The 21420-nt window shown below is 37.7% G+C and overlaps 1 protein-coding gene across 1 annotated transcript; it reads right to left on the bottom strand.

Moving 5' to 3' along the window:
• Positions 1-10725: 10725 nt before the first annotated feature.
• Positions 10726-21009, bottom strand: LOC141760608 (ras-related protein Rab-38). Its single transcript, XM_074623530.1, has 4 exons — positions 20043-21009; positions 15558-15688; positions 13188-13337; positions 10726-11376 (listed from the first exon to the last, which is right to left on the bottom strand). The coding sequence occupies exons 1-4, from the start codon at positions 20233-20235 to the stop codon at positions 11185-11187; spliced, it is 666 nt and encodes a 221-aa protein (XP_074479631.1). The 5' UTR covers positions 20236-21009; the 3' UTR covers positions 10726-11184.
• Between the last annotated feature and the right edge of the window lie 411 nt (positions 21010-21420).

Here is a 21420-nt window from a genome sequence, read left to right as displayed (position 1 = left end):
GGAGCATTTAGCAGCTAAAGAGTTGTTTGAGGAGTTGGTGGAGACCAAAAACGGAGCAAATAGAAGAGTGAAAATATGACTTACATTCATCAGATGGACTGAAACACAAATTCAAATCAACAGTAATGTTACTCCATAACTGCTGGATGTGTAAATAAGCAACTGTTTGTGAACAAGTTGTCCACATCAAGTTAAAGGAACAGTGTGTAGCATTTAGGGGGATCTATGTACTTTTTGTACATGGTAATTTAATGCAGTACTGGTTGCACGGGTTAATGTATAAGTTTTCACACCCTTATGTAATGTTATTTTTAACAAATGCTAGATAACAACTAGAGTGAGCTAAGCCAATATACAGCTGGAAATACAGCTGCAGTGCCACAGTTATTTTCTTGGAGGATTTCTCTTGTTGACTGTAAAAAATAAACAGAGATCAGGTCCAAAGGGATGGTGAGCTGTAAAGTAAACACATACCTCTCCAGTTACATTACAAACAATGCAATAAAAAGGTCAATATAAGAATTATTTCAGCAGAAACTAGCTTTGTAGAAAGTCCATACTTGTCCGATTAAGGTTTCCCCTCTCCGTCAGTCATGTTAGGCTTACGTCAAACAGAACATGACAGAATTCAGATCAATCAATAAAAGCTGGAGCTACATGGAGCTTTACAAAATTCACTCATTTACGTCCTGCTCTACAGCATTCAGAAATATCCATCAATCGACATGTTGTGTGTAAATGTGCGTACGCATGCACGATCCCAGGCTAAACTATTAAACGCCGCCGCCGTTGCTGCGAAGCCTTCTGCCTTCTGGATTCTCTCAGATCACTTATTCATTCATCGAACTGTTAGGAGACATGAAGCTGTTGAGTTATGAGGCTGATAAAATTTAATTGGATCCGTTAAGATGCAAACTTGCAGTCTTGCAGAGACGCACCGTCCATTATTCAGGCAGGCTGTGAGATGAAATGTTATTTTGTTATTTATACAAAGACAGATACAGACAGTAGAGGGCTGTTTACTTTATAGAGGATTTATTTTAAAATGAATTGAATGAAGACCAGCAGAATAGAACTGTGTGTCTCAGACTGAGATAGAGGACAGCGTCGCCTCGCATTATTTTATTATTTCTTTATATACAACCCTCCAATGCCACGTCCTTGTGTCTTATCACATCAATTCATTTTGTACATGTACTGTAAAAATATCTGTTTTTTTTCACTCAGTATGATAAAACTGTCCATTTGTGAAAACAAACTTGTAGTTAAACAAACACTCAGCTTCATACAGTAGATGGACTTTTTACGGAGCCTAGTAAGCATCAGGAGCAAACAAATGTGCATGAATTCAGCCGATTAGACTGTTATCAGGTCACTAAATGGGCATCGACAGTGGTTATCAGCCTTATAGATGTAGGCCTGCTACATCTACTAGTAGGCGTTGCTTTAAAGTTTCACTTTTACAACATAGTAGGCGTAGCAGACAACCACTGAACAACATCTGTGAGGCTGATAACGACTGATAACACACATTGAATGAGCTGATAACAGTTGAAACGAGTGCAGCATTTGGAATGCAGGTCTTCTTAAACTGCTTAATTATTAGTTTATGTGTCATTAATTAAATTAATCATTTGTGCTTTCAACAGTGGGTACTGAAATTTCCGGCTGTTGTGGCTACTCCAGTTATTTAGGGAGTGTTTTGTTACAAATAGTGAATCCACTCCTGCATATCAATATTGTAAGGTTATCACATTCATTACAATTGTCCATGTCCCTTTAAAAAAGTTGGTTTAGTTTGAAATAGGGCTGTCATGATATAAAATTTACACTACACAATAATATTGGCCAAAATTATTCACAATAATGCGATATCTACAAAATAAAAATAAATAAAAAATGCTATCAGTCGTTTTTTTGGCAAATTAATTACATTCAAATTACGAAGTGCAGGAAGGTGGAGAGAGAAAATTATTTAAGAGGCGCTGGATTATTTAAACAATAGTATCATGTGTATCATTAACATGATATCAATATTTCATCTTTTAATATCACAGTTGCTGTGACCCCTAGTTTGAAAGTAATTATTTTGGGACAATAAAATACAAATTCATGCACATGAATTATTAAAGCTGCACTAAACATATTTCTATACTAACAATTCTTCAATGTGTAAAGTTAGAGGTGTCACTCGTAGTAAACTCACAGAGGATTATCTCGACTCTGCAGTTCCCCTCAGCCATACAGAGCGTTTTTGCATCTTTCAGCTCATTGTTTTGGTTTTAACGCCCCCAACTGTACTGTTTTAGCCCGGTCTCACTGCTCTCACCAACTTTGTTTCCAGCAGCAACAGGCAGCTGTGTTCTGTTTGCAAATAAGTGACTAGCTGGTGAACATAGTGGAGCATTTAGCCGCTAAAGAGACACATATTTCTGTCAGGAGCTGGTGGAGACCAAAACAGAGCTAAAAGGAGGAGTCCTTAACATTTAATTTAAATATATTTAGCCTGATAATTAAACTGAACTGTCTTTTGGTTTTACCTTATTAGTCTGACATCTTTGTCACGCATGTTAGCCATTTTATTTTGGAGTTTTAAATAATTTTTTAACTAATTCGTAGTGAGAGACGGTTGCTAGAAGCAGTTGGCTTAGGTTTCCATGTCGAAAAAAGAAATATGCAGATATAAGATATATTGTTTTTTTTCTGTTAGTTGACTACAACCTGTAGGCTACAGCTATGTTGATCTTACCCACGCTTGTCACCATTTTTGTGGTAATTTTTCTGCTGTCAGTTTTCTGGCTTGGGCAGATAACGCCTCTATTCTTCACCCTGCCAACAAAGCTCTTATTGGCTTGGTTATTTTCCAACCTGGGAAAGAGCCATCAACTTCAATTGAACCACTGAAAATTTGAATTATTCAATTATTAATTTCTGCGTATGACGCCTACTGGGCTCCGTGAATTTCAAATTCTGTCGTTGTTGTGTGAAAATGCTAAATTTACATGTCTTCTACAAGGTATAAAAATCTATTAACATCTATTAACTGCAAGCAAACATTTTGTCATACATTGTGGTCTGACATGTCACGTGTAAGACGTAATTTCTTACTTAAAGTTCCAGCTCTCTTGTGAATAGAGCCAATTCACAGGTGCGAAGAATGTAATCTTTACGTGTGAAGAAAGGGAAATAATCCTGTGTGACTTGTTATCTAGCATGTGAGCGAGTGATATTCGAACTCACTCAGACAAGGGCCTTCACACCATCCCAGCCAGGGAATCTGATTCAGTGCCCACCGCGATGGGCTGGCAGCAGCCAATGCAGACGTATCTGAGGACCCATAGGTAGATGCAGCCGGACAGGACGACGGTCAGACCCAGCAGCAGGAAGCTGATGATGGACTGCGGACTGAACAGCACGACGAGGGAGGCGTCATCACTGGGTTTCTGGGCTAGAAGAAGAAGCAGGAGAGAAGAGGTAGTCACAAGAGGCCGTGGTAGCGACCTGTCAATCACAAGGTAGCCCCGCCCTAAAGCATACCCTGCTTTATGGTCTATTTGACTCTAAATGGAACCATAATTTACTAAATGAACATCATGCTGTATTGAAGAAGACTTGAAACTAGCGATTGAGACCATAAACTCATGTTTACAATGTTTACTGAGGTAATAAATCAAGTGAGAAGTAGGCTCATTTTCTCATAGACTTCTATACAATCAGATTTTTGCAACCAGAGGAGTCGCCCCCTGCTGGCGATTAGAAAGAATGAAAGTTTACGGCACTTCGGCATTGGCTTCACTTTTCAGACTGGGTGGTTTCACTCAAAAACCAAACTTCACGGTGACACTAGAGGAGAAAAGTCAGGGAATTACCAAAGTCATTAATATTCATCATCTGGGAACCATGAGTGCCAAATTTTGTGACAATCCATCTAGTAGCCTACATACCTCAATATTTTCTTGCATAAGTGAAAACTGTGATTTGATGTTACTGTTAGAGGAAATGTTGTTTGAGGAAAAAGTCAAGGGATCACTAATGTTATCACAGTTCATCCTGAGGGGACCATGAATGTCAACCCAAATCCAAAACTCCATCCAATGATTGTTGGGACATTTCACTAGAAAAACGAAAATGTCAATGGTGTTGCTAGAGGAATAGTGAGGGTAGACTCATTGGGAGTCCACATCCCCTGGGGACCATGCATTTCATGGCAATCCATCCAATAGTTGTGGAGGTATTTTAGTCTGGACCAAAGTGGTGGAACGACCATTAAACCGACCATAGAGCCGCCCTGCTAGCTAAGAAAGAGCACAGTTTACTGAGGTGTTGCAGAAAGAAAGAGAAGAAAGAGAAATTCACAAAGATAAGGAAAGACCAAACAGCTCTTGGAAATGGAGATTTGTGCAGCATGAATGCCAACATCTAATCAAGTTGAATTGATATTCATGGGGTGCTAGCACAGAGGCCCGCAATCACTGTATTTGAAGGGTGCTTGAAGATGACAGGTTTGATTCACAAATGCACATAGAGAGGGAGGAAGCGAGTGGTCAAGTAGGCTTATTTTTACCCCCCCCCCTCCAGGGCTTCCTCCCAGATTAATCCAGTCATGATGGTAGGCTATGTGATCTGAAGCACCAAATAAGCCCTCACCAGGCATCAGAAGATTGGTTTCTTAACACCACTGCAAAGTGGAAGTATGTCTAGCTTGTTGATGAAAGGGTTATCAAATGACAGTCGTACGTGGCCATGCAATCAAACGCCAACACTCTGGTTTCCCATTTCCTATTTCATTCCACAACATATTATATAATGAAACCGCTGACTTTAAATTCATTAATTCATCCACTTCCGGACATTTTTGGCATTTTAATGTGGATTGAAGGCCAACACAGAATAAAACAGATGCATTTTTTACTCTTATCCTCGCAAAGATGGGCATGGTCCTGGTTCGTTGTTTGATTATTGTTTATTCTAAAAATCATTTCTGTCTCTATCAGTATCAACACAGTGCAAAATGTGTCTGACAAGAGTCCCTTTGTCTTTGATTCTTCTTTGAGGCACTGACACAAAACCTGTAATTTCCCACTGATGCTTCAGAGTTGAATATCTAATATCAAGCTCTTTTGTAGAGGCATTGGGAAATAATTGTGTTTTACCAGATAGCTGCAGGAATGAGATAAAAACATCCCCAAACAAAAATGAAAGATTCATTATAAATGGTGTTTAAGTGCTTTTGTGTGGATCTTACTTTTAACAAAAGGGTTGTTATTAGACTACATGTGTTTCGGCTCTATGGATGGAATTGTAAGTCTGTTGGTTGGTTGTTGTCCTGAATGAAATATCTCAACTACTATTGCATGGATTGCTATGAAAATTGGTACATCCATTCAAGGTGCCAAAAGGATGAATACTTATGACTTTGGTTATCCTTTGCCTTTTCATCTAGTGCCACCATCAGGTCAAACATTTTATTTATTTATTTATACTTTGGTTTAGGGTCCAACAGGTAGCAGCACGTCTGGTCTTCAACCAGCCAGGTACAGCTCATTTTAAATTCACTTTTCACCCCATTCAGGTTTATTGTATGAGATAATAATATTTGGAGCCAAACAACAGGAGAGCAAATGTAATGGCCCAAACACACCAACTCGACATCAAAGAACTAGCGGCGACTAAGGCCACCAGTTGCGTTGCCTCACGTTGCCTGTGTCTTGGCCAAAAAGTTGCACACGCGAAGACTACAGCTGACAGCCAACTACCACGTATGTTCTGCGCCTACGTGAGATGAAATAACTCTCCACACCAGCAGGTGGCGGTTGTAGGTATTCACCATTCATGATTCAACATGAAAAAACTCTTTGTCACTCCCCTTGGCGTCACTTTAGGTTTAGGCATCAAAACCACTTAGTTAGGTTTAGGATAAAGCTACATGGCTGGGCTTTGCTCTTTAAACTACGTCACCACATTCCTGGTGCACTCTCTCCGAGTGTTTAATATTGCCGTGGATGGGTTTACATTTTAGTTAATAGAAAGCCCGGTGCATCTCATATTGGCGCTGTGTATGGGCCTAGCTGTTGCCTAGCAATATGATTCCATTGAAACAGTTGATATGGATATTGAACTGTGGATAAAAATAATGTTGTTGTTGGTACATCACTGTGGGATAATTGTGATTAATGATGGTGATGCAAGAGTACTTTTCTTGCAATCGTGGTATAAATAACATCTGAACCATACAGACGTCTTTTCAAACTAGAAGGCCAAAGGGATAAAAACCTTTCTCAAAGTTTATCAATTAATTTAATTATCAGCATAATTGAAAAGGGCTTTTTTAATCAATTGCCCGACCAAAACAAACTGCACTCACCTCTGCTAACGTGTAGAATCAGCAGCAGACTGACGAGGATCTTAACAGCAGTGGCCATCTTCATGGTGGACTGGATTCACTGGGAGGACGGGAAACTGTCGCCGACAATAATTACCTGGTTAGAGATGTAGTCAAGATTGAAAACCACCTGATTATATAAACTTCTCCTGATTCAACATATGATATATGTAAAAATCTCGAACCATTTCTAACAAATATTAGGTCTTCTTAAACATCTGTTATAAACATGCATGCTTTTATTTAAATATAATTCAGTGTAAACATACTGAACTAACCTGTAGATACACAAATCATAAACGTATAAGAGACACAAGGAAGAGATGTAACTCACTGGAAATGTAGACAAGAATAGCAGCATATTTAGAATGCCTATAGAGGAAAAGACTTTGTAATGCAAATAGAAATGCAACAAGAAAGAACATCAATCTATTGATGGTACAAGGATGTTTTTTTTAGAACATCATCCTTATTAATCTAGAGTATGTAGTCCAAATGTAAACAAAAGGGAAGCACAACTAAATGCTGCTTTAATCACTCTCAAATTGATTAAAGAAAACACTTAGATCTCCGTTATTAATGCAGTAAACACAGGAGTAAACAAGCCTAGATTTTCTATTATGCTGACTCGAAAAACACACATGCTTACTTTTCATCTACAACCAAACACTTCAAAACAAGATGTGATTATAACTGAGCCATGTGGAGAGTCAAACAGAAAATGAACTCATGATGGATGTGAGAGAAAACAAATTAAATATTTTTGAGAATAAAAATCGTTTGCCCCAACTCGCAGAACACAAATGTGAGATGTCCTTCCTTCGCTGCTGTCGGTCCTCTATAAGACGCAACAGGTTTCTCAACAAAAATCACAATAATCCATTTTCTTCTCAAGAGGACTGAGGGAAAATAAATCAATTCAGTGGGGAGGTCTTGCATGCAGCATCTGCGCAGGTTGACGACCACCTTCCTATCTGGAAGAATTAACAGCGACCTCTATTACTAATGCAGACAGATGTGGGGAGACCTGAGGAGACCCCTCCTCTCCTCTCCATCACTTGCTTCTTGCACTGATTTCGGTTGCTTTCCAGGAGGGTGATGATGGGAATCAGGTGCACTGAAAAACAGTAAGGGATGTGAGAGAGAGTGAGAGAGAGAGGAGGAGGCAACATCCGAAAATAGAAGCCACAGGGGCAAAATCAATTGCTTCTGACAGGATTCGCTCCTACACCAGCAGGAGTGAAGTGGAGCCGAGCAGAGAGAGAGGGATGTAGAACATGAATGCAGCATTGAGACTACTTCAACATCCGAAACATGAAAAATGTAAAGTGTACACACTCACTTCAAACACCAATTCCAGCTGTATATCACTGATTTTTCCACTTCTGGCTCCCTCTAGTGGTTCAAACTGCTCTCAGACGCAGCAGAGTGCCGCTCAAAAGATGACAGATAATCGCCTCCTCATGCCTGTGGTCAGGATTCCAAGTGGTAAGAGGAGACAACAGGACACTTTGTATTTGTAAACCAGAAATGTATAGATAAGTGAAAACTGTATAACAAAGGCAATGCACATTACAGTATTTGCATTCTTATTTAGAGACTGTACACAATTTTTTGGGGGTCTGAAAGTGAAAAGTAGTTGTTTGTCAAAACTAGGGCTGTCGATTAAAATAGTTAATTGTGATTAATCACAAATTAATCACACATTTTTTATCTGTTCAAAATGTACCTTAAAGGGAGATTTGTCGAGTATTTAAGTATTTATTTGTATGTATATATATTTATTATTGGAAATCAATTAACAACATAAAACAATGACACATATTGTCCAGAAACCCTCACAGGTACTGCATTTGGTATAACAATATGCTCAAATCATAACATGGCAAACTGCAGCCCAACAGGCAACAACAGCTGTCAGTGTGTCAGTGTGCTGACTTGACTATGACTTGCCCCAAACTGCATGTGATTATCATAAAGTGGGCATGTCTGTAAAGGGGAGACTCGTGGGTACCCATAGAACCCATTTTCTTTCACATATCTGGAGGTCAGAGGTCAAGGGACCCCTTTGAAAATGGCCATACCAGTTTGGAGCATTATTGAGCGACAACCAAGTATGTCATGGTTGGTACCAATGAATTCCTGAGGTTTTCTAGTTTCATATGATAAAAAATGTGTGATTAATTTGCGATTAATCGTACTTAACTATGGACAATCATGCAATTAATCGCAAATAAATATTTGCATCGATTGACAGCCCTAATAAAAACGAATGAATGTCATTCTCACACCAGGGATTTTAAAAACGCCTTAAAGGTGCAGAGTGTAGGATCTGGCACCATCTAGTGGTGTGGTTGCAGATTGCAACCAACTGAAACTTCTCCCGTGTGCCAAGCGTGTAGGAGAACTACAGTGGGCAATGCAAAAATGCAAATGGCTCTATCTAGAGCCAGTTTTTGGTTTGTCCATTCTGGACTACTGTAGAAACATGGCGGTGCAACATGGCGGACTCTGTGAAGAGGACCCGCTCCCTATGCAGATATGAAGGACTCATTCTAAGCTAACGAAAACACAATGATTCTTATTATCAAGTGATTATACACTATAGAAAACGTATTAATATTATATTCCATTTTGGCCAATAGATCCCCCTAATTGTTACACACTGGTCCTTTAAGAAAAACTGAAACGATATTGCCTGAGTGAAAAATGGAAATAAAATAAAAATGAACACAAACAAAAAAAAGAAATTTCCGTCAACTCTCGTGACACTGAACCACAGAAATTGGGAACATGGGGATAATTTCGGCATCCGCGTTTAATTAAGGTAATTTCACCAGTGGTCCTGTCTCCCAAAAACTTGATTCAATTCTGTCCTGCAGAGCATTCACAGCACACTTAAAGTGAACCTTTTCAGCCTGTGGATTGGACTGTGAATGCATGCTGCTGCTTGAATGAAGCAAAAATAATATTATGGATATTGTGGCACAGTGAATTGGAATATCTATTCACATGGTTGGGCACAAAATTATAGTGCATTTACCCAGCAAGCAGAACAGGAAGTAGAGAGAACAACTGAGCCGAACAACACACACAGAAACATGCTGCGTTTGACAATGTTCCATATAATTATGGTTAATTTTCTACAGAGCGATACAGCTGGGAGCCAAGAGCTGGCGAATACCATTCAGAGAAGAAAAACAGTGAGCAAAAAGGGGAAAGTGAAAAATATAAATGAAAGCATTGAGAATGATAGAAATCATAGCGTTCTTATTACCTTTTGTTCCTGTTTTACAGCTAAGAGGTGGGTGAACGATGACAGAATGAGACCATGATATTTCACTTTAATATATTTCAGTTTTAATCACACGGGTTCCCTGGACAAAAAGCCTATGGGATTGTTCCATTGAGTTTTGGATTATTGCTTATTAAGCTCTGTGGCAAACATATTTATGATGATGATTACACGTTTTATCTCCATAAATGAACACCACTTTTTATGACTTTTGATGCATAAATGCAATTGTAAGATGTAAAAAGCTTACATTGGGCTATAAATGAATTACACAACGGTTGCATGAGTGTGATTATAACATTTAATGTCTGTAAAGGCAGACGAGTCGGAGTGATAACGTTTAGTAGTCTCTTTTAGCCACTTAATAGCAGTCGCCTTTTTGAAGACACATAAAAGCTTCAAAATTCACAAGTGGGGTATTTGATGACGTATTTTATTTAAAACAAAACGCTAAGATCTCTTCAGCTTGTGTTAACCACAGACCTTATTTCAGGTATCTAACTAAAAACCGATTCAAAAGAACCCATTGACTTCCAGACGAGGGAAGTGGAAGTGCTAACATGCTAACTCATTTCCAGGTTTTAGGACTCATTCTTGCGCCACTCAATTTGGTTATAAACCTAAAAAAACAGAGCATTGGACAATTCAAATTTTGACGTGGAGCAGCTCATTCAAGCATTGCTCCATAGCGTCTCTAGTGGCCAAAAACTCTGCAGGGGGCCTTTAAGTCCTCAGATCATTATCTGTAAGTGAACACAAACTGTAGTGTAAACATTATGTAAATGAAGTCAACATCATGTTGTGACAGTTAAACTCTATTTTTGCTTGCATAGCACTGTGTGCCACAGAAAGACAGACAAAACACTTAACATATAATTTAAAAAAACAGTTGTGGATAGAACCATTTTATCTGCTTTTTAAATTTAATCATATGCCGTTTGTCTTGCTTTCAAAGCAAAAAAATAAAACAGCTTTGTATAACAAAATCATCAAAGTAAAAAAAAAAGACCTTTGAAATGTTCGGACAAGAAAAAGAGAAGATGTGTGAAAGATTAAAAGTGCACTTTTATGAGTATAAAATTGTTTTACAAGTGTTTTTTCTGTTATTCACAAGTGAACGGATTGCCTTCCGACATGTCAAAACAGAGTAAGAAATTCTTGTAAAATTCATCCGTCTTAAGTCTAAAAAATGTCGCTGTGCCATAAACAAAATATTTTAATATTTTTATAAAAATCTTCTTTTTTTCAAATCCATAAAACTTTTTAAATAGATTTTTGTAGTAGCGGAATGAATTTTGGACTCCATTTCTGTTATAAAAAATACAATAATAATATTAGTATATTATGGATTTTTCAGAAAAATTCCAAACTATTCCTCTAACATCTCTGAAAAAATGCATTTGCGAGGATAAAAAGGGAGGCATGAAGGGGGTGCATCTTTAAGTTATAATATATTAATCATTCAACATATCTCCTTCCAGTCTCTTGGCTCAGACCCGTCCATCCTTCAGTCCCGGTCTCTGGATCTAAGCGAGGAGCATCCCGAACACAGTCCTTTCTCCTTGGTGTTGTAGTCGAAGCGAGGCAGAACCAGAACGCTGCCTTCCGGCTCGGTTTTGCCGGCGATGGCTCTCTCATCCTCCACGGTCACGATGCTCTTCACCAAGCATGTGATGGCGGCATCAATGTTGGTGTTGTCCTGGAGAGAGAAGACGGAGGTGAAGGGTTAGAGAAGGATGAAAGCAAGTTAAATTTGAAAATGCTATTTTTTATAAATATTTCTGTCCATACTAAAACGCTTTGCCAATGGGAAAATGGCTTAATCTCTTGTTTTTCTTCCCATTTGGGTTGGAAAACAACAAAACTGTGCATCAGTATTTCCAAAAACTCCATTTTCCTCCTTTTCAGATTCATTCACACTGGAGACTGTTTTAGAAAAGCTCTGCTTTCGGCAAAGAAACGAGAGAAAATCATGTGTTTTCAAACGTATCCAGCTCAGTGTGGACATCCTCATAGTTATGTTTGAACATCATATACAAAAAAGGACAGGATTACAGTCAAAAGACTCATAACTCATGATGAGAGCTGAGAGAGTGAACCAAAACAGTAAAGTTGTGGGCCCTAAAACGGAAACAATGAACTGAAAATCGCTAGAACGCCCTGTAGAGCTGAGGGGAACTGCAGAGTCGGGTTTAAGTGGCAATAGTAGTGTTTTGCTTTAAAGGAGCAGTGTGTAGGATTTGGCATCATTTAGCGGTGAGGTTGCAGATTGCAACCAACGGAAACTTCTCCCATGTGCCAAGCGTGTCGGAGAGCTATGGCGGATTTCACACGAAAACGCGAATGGTCCCATCTAGCCAGTGTTTGGTTTGTCCGTTCTCTACTGTAGAAACATGCCAGCTCCGTGAAGAAGACTGTGTAGATATAAATGGCTCATTTTAAGGTAACAAAAACACAACAATTCTTATTTTCAGGTGCTTATACACTAAAGAAAACATACTTATTAATATTATATTCCATTTCTGCCAATAGGTCCCTCTTAATGCTACACACTGTTCCTTTAAATAACTTCTTATGGTTCATGGTTCTCTTCGAGCGACTTTCACATTTTTCCATTGTTAACATGAAAATATGAATTGGTGCAGCTGGTAAACAACTGGTTTATCTATTACAAATTGAAATCTGTTCTTTTCAGTTAATTGAAACATCATCTCTTCACCCAGGTACTGTACATATTCCACAAGTGCAAAGATTGACTAGCGGGGTCAGGTGACAACGATTATTACTTTGAGGTTTTATTTCTTCACTGTGAAGGTAGTCGTTTCTGTGAAAGAGGATTCAAAAGGAGACATGAAAGCAGGGATAAGAGGTCAAGGCTACAAAGGTTCCTCATTCTGCACCATAACAAGCTTCGAACTTGCACCTTCAAACACAAATCTATTGGATAAGTAGATAAATGAAATCGAATCAACCGAATTGAACAGATGTAGCACAACAAGTCCATTGTCCACAAATCGTTTTTCAACGTCTCTTACACGTTGGTGGCTACAAATAGCAGCAAAAGGGAGACGTTTGAATTTTGATTTCAAAAGTAAAGTAAATTAAATTAACTGGACGCTGACTTGGTGAAATTTGTTCTTAATAATGCAACTTTCTCTGAGCTTTAAGGGTCTTTAATTCTGAAGTGTCAATGTGTTACTTCCTGTGTGTAGAAAAGGCCATTTGTTGTTGTTGTTGTTGTTGTTGACTAGTGCAGCTTTAAAAGCAGAGAAACATGCACTGACAGAGGCAGAGAAGAGTTGACATGAAAATAAGAGGAGGAAAGAAAAACTGGGGTAAATATAGAAAGAAAAGAAGTGCGAGACAGACGGCTAATAAACAGCAACAGTGACGTTTGTTTACGGAGAGAAAAGACAAAGACGAGAGAGAGAGACAGAAACAGATCACGAGTTAAAACAATATTTGCAGGATTTAAACGCACACACACAGAAGACAATCACTTAGTCTTACCTTGGCAGAGGTTTCGTACCAGCCGACGAAGCCGTACTGTCTGGAGAACTTCTCCAGTTTGGGCAGCTTTGGGCACAAACCCTGACTCCGCTGGTCACACTTGTTGGCCAATAGAACGGCTGGAACCGGCCTCCCGTTGCTAAGGGCAACCTGACGGAAGTAGACAACTGACAGTCACTCACTTACTCCGATGAATTAACCACCAGTGGTGTAAAGTAACTAAGTACATTTACTCAAGTACTTCAATAAGGTACAAGTACCTCAAAATTGTACTTGAGTATTTCCATTTTCTGCAACTTTCTACTTCTACTCTACTAATAATTATATATTATGGATTAAGCTATCCAGCAGTATATAATAACACTTTTTATACAATCGATGTAGCTCAAAGTGCTTTACAAAATAATAATAACAACTTTATGTAATGAACACATTCCATACAATAGATATAGCTCTCAGTGCTTTACAAAATAATAATAATAATAACAATAACGATTTATTGAGCACTTTTCACACAATGGATATACTGTAGCTCAAACTGCTTTACAAAATATTATAATAAAAATACTAATAAAATACTACTACTACTATTACTAATAACTTTATTTATAGAGCCTTTTTCATACAATATATGTAGCTCAAAGTGTTTTACAAAATAATAATACAAATAATAATAAATATAATAATAATAATTATAATAATAAAATAATTTAATATTTTTAAGTATAAATAAAGTAGTTAAAATGAGCTCCACCTTTACCAGCTTCAACATTAAAGTGATGAACACCTTAATGCATCAATAATTATAATCCAATTATATAATATATACTGTAATAATCTGAAATGGGCCATTCAGCATAATGAGTACATTTACTTTTGGCACTTTAAGTATATTTTGGTGCCAATACTTTTGTACTGTTACTTAAGTAAGAATTTGAATGCAGGACTTTTACTTTTAACAGAATATTTCTACACTGTGGTGTTGCTACTTTTACTTAAGTAAAGTAGTATCTGAGTTGTTCTTCCACTTCTGACATTAAATAACTGTTTGCTAGTTGTTTGTTGTATTTTTAAACTAAACTTCTTGAGTTGCACTGTAAACCCCAGGTATCAGGAGACCTGTTTACACTTCGTTGGTCATTTGAGTGCAGCTTCCTGGTGATGAACCTGGAAATTATTGACTTTATGAGTTAATAAAGAGCGCCTGAATGCACCATTAGTTTTGGTCTTGGAGGAAGAGCATTGTTGCCATTTGGGGCTCCTGCTTCATGGTCTTTGGCGTTGTGCTTTCATGGTTGCAGTTGATTTTTATGTTCATGTTTATTTCTACGCATTTATTTAGGTAGTGCATGTCTTGCATTTTTAATAGAGGTTACATGAGGAAAACAACTGTAGAAAAATATTGTAAGTGGAAAAAATATCCAACACAAGCTTACTTTACTCTTTTCCGGTGTAACATACAGTAAAACCAGTTCATCATCGCTCTGTCTGTTATTAAAAGACTTCCTGTAATGTGGCTAGTCATGACTTAAGCAGAAGTAGACAAGAGCAGAGGGAAGATGCTGATACAAAACTAAAACTTAACACAGTATTAGAAGAAGTGTGTTTTGTGAATCAAACACCTCCGAGTTTGGAGGTGAATGTTTGATAACAAAACAGAGATTTGATGGTAAATTCCTTTAACGATGTTTCATAGTGTAACGCATATCTACGGAAGCCCTAAAGGGACACGATTCCAAACATTTTTTAATGCCGTTATCTCGCAATCACAAGTTAATTATGCCATCTTGAGAAAACAGGTCATTTTCTTTTATTACTTATAATGTTTGGGTCAAATATACACGTGTGACTATGTCCGGTTTTCAAAATAGGGTGTTAACAAGGGTACATAAATATGGAAATAAGATTAATTGGATTATATTCACCAGTACTATAAAACATGTTACACGTGTCCCTTATAAATTACAAAGAAAATACAACAAAACTGAGAGGGAAATATCTTTATTCTATGACACAAAATCCTTCCGCTAACTTCCCCAAGTCCATCACTGTCATCCATGGATGTATACTGATTATAATGTTTGGGACATTATAAGTAATAAAAGAAAATAACCTTTTGTGTTCTCATTATAATGAGTTAATTATCTCGTTATCTCAAGATAAAGCTTGTTTCTTTGAATTAACGACATAATTAACTTCGGCATAACGGTATTACATTTTTTTAAATTTTTTAAATCGTGTCCGTTTAGGGCTTCCGTACCTATCACAGGGTCTGTTGTCCCAATAGCTTTTAAACTAAAATAATAACAAACTGAAGATTGGTCTTTTTTCTCCTTCATCCTTTCAATCCTCTCTTCTCATCATATTTACCTTGGTGTCCAGGTCTTCTTTCCACTTGAGGACGGCCTGAAACGTGGACAGTCTGGTCATGTCGAAGACGACGAGCGCCCCGACTGCCTCTCTGTAGTACACACGGGTCATGTTGCCATAGCGTTCCTGCCCTTTTAAAGAAGAAGAAGAAGAAGAAAGACGACAGAATAAATACTGTTTCCAAGGTCTATGTTATTGTTGTTTAGGGTTTTGTTAACCATTTCAATACTTTATACCAGAGCCCATCTGAGACTTCATAAAACTTAATACAGACCAACTTAAACTATAGACAAAGAAGACTTTGTCTAACTTTCAAGTGAGTTGATTAAGAGTTTTATATCAAACTGAAATAAACACTTGTAATTCTTTAAGACATAACTCTTTATTTGTTATCTAAAGACGTTTGCAGAATTGTTTGGCGTTGAAACTGAGCATTCAGGGCGGCGACTAACATTTACTTTTATTATTGATTAACATGCTGATCATTAAATTCAACAAATGAGAATTTTGTCAATAAAATTACAAGGAGAATGGTGAAAAATGCCTGTTATAAACTTCTGTATCCTGAGGTGACGTATTCAAATTGCTTATTTTATTTGACCTAAAACCCAAAGATATTAAATTGTAACCAAAAGTAAAGCATCAAATCTTCACATTTGAGAGCTGGATCAAGCTACTGTTAGGCATTTTTGCCTGCAAAAAAAAATCAGTTAAATGATCATTTTGATTATGAAAATAATTGTTTCTGTCAATCAACTAATCAATTAATTGACAAATATTAAGATAAGATTGTAAATCATGTGTGTGCATGCAGAAAATGCATCTGTTGCTGCTTGCAAGAATGTGTGTGTGACCACGTGTGTGTGTAACTAAAGGTATGAATAAGTCTCTATCCTGGACGCTAACTTCCTCCACATGATGCTTATATGGTTGTGAATCAGCAAGTGAGCATCTGATTAACACGCACACACGCACACACAACCACACACACACAGTAGTAGTAGAGGTTATCTTTGTCTTTCGCTCACCAAGAGAGAGCATGAGACTCTTTCTCAACACTATCTGATCTGTTAACAGTCACAGCTTAAGACCAACAGTGACCAAGTTTATGGTTTTGTAGCTCCATAACCCTCCTATACACATTAGGTTAGTCCAAAAACCTAAAACCCTTCAAAATTACAGTTCATAAATGGTCACAGAAGTGTTTTTAACTTCTTGAATCAACACATGTAAGGTCAGTTTCTACACCATCTTTTAGAGCATCAGTAATTTACTAAACACACAACAGAACTTCAAAATACTAAAACAACAAACGGCATGCATCACTTTTTCAAATGCGGTTTTGTTAGCTTCCTGTTTGATGCCACACTTGATGGCCTGGAGATTAGCTTCACTCAGGGCTCAATAATTCCCGAACAATCACATTAAAAGACTAGTTCAACATTTTGGGAAATACGCTTATTTGCTTTCTTGCGGAGAGTTAGATGAGTAGATCGATACCAGTGGGCAATCTCTGGCTCTGAAAAGTGAAGCCAATGTGGAAGTGCCTTAAACCTGCATTCTTTCTAACAGCCAGCAGGGGGCGACTCCTCTGGTTGCAAAAAGAAGACAGATTGTACAGAAGTCTATGAGAAAATGAGCCTACTTCTCACTTGATTTATCACCTCAGTAAACATTGTAAACATGAGTTTATGGTCTCAATTGCTAGTTTCAAGTCTTCTTCAATACAGCATGATGTTTATTTAGTAAATTATGCTCCCATTTAGAGTCAGATAGACCATAAAGCAGGGTATGCTTTAGGGCGGGGCTACCTTGTGATTGACAGGTCGCTACCACGGCGTTGTCCGGTCTGGGAGTTGTCTGTTTTAGTCCTAGAACTTTAACCCTTTCACAGTGTGTTTTCAGTTTATGAAAGTTAATTGTAACATTTTGTCGCCTAAAAATTCCTTATTTGGCGTTCCTAGTACTTAGCTCCACCCTCTCTTGTCACTTCTGGTTTAAAAAAACCATGATGGCGACGGCCGGAGTGCCGAACTTGAGGCTTCAAAACCGTAGTCCACAAACCAATAGGTGACGTTACGGTGACTACATCCACTTCTTATAGGTCTATGATCTATACCACTCATGTCTCTACAGTAACTATGAAGCTACCGAGAGTGGTATCAATATTCTCATCTAACTATCGGCACACTACTTTTAAATATCTCCGCTGTGAATTTCCAAGCTGCACAATGCAAAAATATGTATTTGTGTTGTTGTAGCTGAGTGGTTCTGTACTGTGTTTACTCACTAAAAGCTAATTGTTTTCCAATGCAAAACTTCCATTGGAAATCTGCTAATTTAGCCGTGAGTGAAGCTAACTTCAAGGTTGGTCTACAAAACAAATGTCCTCACTTGACGAGTGCATTGATGCTTTTGTGTTGATAGTATAAAAACTGACTTTACTTATTAATTTTATCTTGACACATGCAGGTAATAACACTGTATATTGCAATCGTTGTGCAAAAAAGCTCAACATTTTGACAGTAATGCATTATCACATGACAAATGTCAACATTGACCAAGTTTAACAGCCTCTCATGCAGTGACTCCAGTGTGAAGCCATCACTGGTTACCGGTCTAAAGTCCGTCAGCCGGACGTTTTCATGTAAATGACGGCTCCTATCAGACGGATCATATCATTCAACACACATATGCTCAGGCAGTGTGTGTGAGACAGGCTGATAGACGAGGAAGAACATCAAATTACATGCAGTTAAGGAGACGTGATGGGTTTTATAAGCAGAATACAATAAGCTTTTCTTATTAAAATACCTAATCTGGTAGGTAATGGGGTGTACTGGAGGGTAAACTCAACATCGCATCTGCACAAACAGAGGTTAACCACATTTTCTAGGCGGTCACTTGTCAAGTCATGCATCATCATTGTTGGATGAAGTCTGCAAGTTGCAGCCAACGATTGAGAAAATGCAGATCACTGTGATGTGTATTTGCTCTACTTACTTACTTACTTTAGTAACTACCAGGTGACAAAAAGTAGAAGTAGAAGCATTTATTACATGTCAAAGCTTTAAATTTAAGTTATCTATAATTGCATTCTGACTATAAGAATCAACCTATTAGATGTTAAAAGTGCTTGCTATGTATTTGCTGCATCTAAGCCCAAATAGAAAATACAACATGTCTTAAATTACTAAATTATAACAGTTTTCATATAGATTTCACTCGTGCTATCCGAGTACATAATGTGTGTTTTTATGTTGTAGTCATATGCAAAAGAGAATAAGTACGAGTCAGCAGGAGTATTCTTGTCAGTATAAGCCAAGTATACTACACTTTTCTGTATACTTGTCAGTATAGTATACTTAGACTTTTCTGTATACTTGTCAGTATAGTATACTTAGACTTTTCTGTATACTTGCCAGTATAAGCCAAGTATACTCTGTATACTTGTCTGTTTAAGCCAAGTATATGCGTTTCTGTATACTTGTAAGTATAAGCCAAGTATACACATTTCTGTATACTTGTCAGTATACTTAAGGCTTTTCTGTATACTTGTCAGTATAGTATACTTAGACTTTTCTGTATACTTGCCAGTATAAGCCAAGTATACTCTGTATACTTGTCTGTTTAAGCCAAGTATATGCGTTTCTGTATACTTGTAAGTATAAGCCAAGTATACACGTTTCTGTATACTTGTCAGTATACTTAAGACTTTTTCTGTATACTTGTCAGTATAGTATACTTAGACTTTTCTGTATACTTGCCAGTATAAGCCAAGTATACTCTGTATACTTGTCTGTTTAAGCCAAGTATACGCGTTTCTGTATACTTGTAAGTATAAGCCAAGTATACACGTTTCTGTATACTTGTCAGTATACTTAAGGCTTTTCTGTATACTTGTCAGTATAGTATACTTAGACTTTTCTGTATACTTGCCAGTATAAGCCAAGTATACTCTGTATACTTGTCTGTTTAAGCCAAGTATACGCGTTTCTGTATACTTGTAAGTATAAGCCAAGTATACACGTTTCTGTATACTTGTCAGTATACTTAAGGCTTTTCTGTATACTTGTCAGTATAGTATACTTACTTTTCTGTATACTTGTCAGTATAAGCCAAGTATACTTAAGACTTTTTCTGTATACTTGTCAGTATAGTATACTTAGACTTTTCTGTATACTTGCCAGTATAAGCCAAGTATACACTTTTCTGTATACTTGTCAATATAAGCCAAGTATACTTAAGTATAATTTTCTTAAGTATAATCTCTTATAAGTACATAAAAAGCAAATGAAAAGCATACTCTCTTATTTGAAGTTTAAAGTATACTAATAATAGCACACTTGAATAAACTTCTTTTTTGGTAAGGGCGAGCAAGTGAAGTCATATTTGGACTATGCAAATAACATATGAATATAAACTATTATTTTTTTGGTCCTATATAACACACAACATGTGGATATAACATCTAATTTTACCCACCTGCAATGTCCCAGAGCTGCAGCCTCACCACCGTCTTCTCGTCCCAGCTGAGCACCTTAAGGGCGAAGTCCACTCCGATGGTGGCTCGGTAGTGTTGGGAGAACACCTGGTGCACGTACCGCTTGATGATGGACGTTTTACCGACGCCGAGGTCTCCGATCACCAACACTTTGAGCAGGCGCTCGCGCTGCATTTCTGCTGCTGCTGCTCGAGTGGAGGATGGCACGAGGTCTCCAATTATGGGTTAGGCATGAAAAGGGAGGGTTTTGCTATAGGGACAGTCGGTCTGAAATCATGCAAGGAGGCTGAAATACCGAGTTGTACTTGTAATATTTGACACTTGAATAAAAAATAAGCTCTATAAAGATCTATTTAAGCAGATTTTGCATAAATAAAACCATAATGCGCACCAAGAGCCCCAATATTCATATTTTAAGAGGACATTTCAAATAAATGTTATGCAAAAAGAGTCTAAAAGTCGCTTTAAACTCCCTTTCGAGTTCTGCAGATATAAAAACAATGTATGTTTGGATAAAAAAATAAGCTCTATAAAGAACTATTTAAGCAGACTTTGCAGAAATAAAACCATAAAATGCGCACTAAGAGCCCCAATATTCATATTATGTGAGGAAATTTCAATAAATGTCATGCAAAAAGTAAATATTTGACTCAAAAAGTCGCTTTAAACTCCCTTTCGAGTCCTGCAGAAAGTTCAGGTTGTCGTGTTATCATCCAGTCCCTGCAAGTGTGCATGGGACATTTTGTCTCCGTTTCTAAAAAGCAGAACTTGTTTGATGTAAAACGCCGTCGTGTCCCAGTCAGAGAAGAAAGAGAAGTTTAGTGTTGTTATCTCGTTTAGCCTGCGGTCTGTGTGTTCATCATCTCCTGCTGCTGCCGGAGACAAACTGATGCAGTGAGAAGACTGACAGCAAAGACAGATCAGCTGTCTGCACGACCACGCCTACACACTGAGGGTGCACGTTTATGTGTGCACGCGCGTGTCAGTCAGTCAGTCTAGAGGCCACTTTATTAGGTACACCTGCATTTTAATTTGATGAATTTTAATGCATTAATGAATCATGTTGCTGCATTACTTTTAATGTTTTTATCCTGTGTCATGCTTCAATTTAAGTGTTATGTTGTTTTTCAATAATACAAAAAAGCAATAAACTCTCATCATCCTTATGAAGACAGTTGGCCCTCACAAGTCTGGAAAATACAAGAAACTCACATGGCTCGGCGCTGCATCATGTGTAAAAAACTACATCTCCCACCATGCAGCTCGTCCAGTTCCGCGCCTGCGCACTGATGCGCACTGAGCAGTGAGTGTGCAGCTTCCCTCTCGTTGCACTGAATAAATAAACAAACAAACAAACAT

This window comes from Sebastes fasciatus, chromosome 22 (assembly GCF_043250625.1).
Source record: "Sebastes fasciatus isolate fSebFas1 chromosome 22, fSebFas1.pri, whole genome shotgun sequence".
Classification (NCBI taxonomy): Eukaryota; Metazoa; Chordata; class Actinopteri; order Perciformes; family Sebastidae; genus Sebastes; species Sebastes fasciatus.
This window is presented reverse-complemented; position numbering and strand designations above follow the sequence as displayed.

Excerpts from the sequence above, each read along its gene's own strand:
- LOC141760608 (XM_074623530.1), bottom strand. The coding sequence starts at position 20,235 with ATGCAGCGCGAGCGCCTGCTCAAAGTGTTGGTGATCGGAGACCTCGGC. Across the intron at positions 13,338-15,557 it reads AAGAAGACCTGGACACCAAG|GTTGCCCTTAGCAACGGGAG; the intron begins GTAAATATGATG and ends TACTTCCGTCAG. Across the intron at positions 11,377-13,187 it reads GGTACGAAACCTCTGCCAAG|GACAACACCAACATTGATGC; the intron begins GTAAGACTAAGT and ends TTCTCTCTCCAG.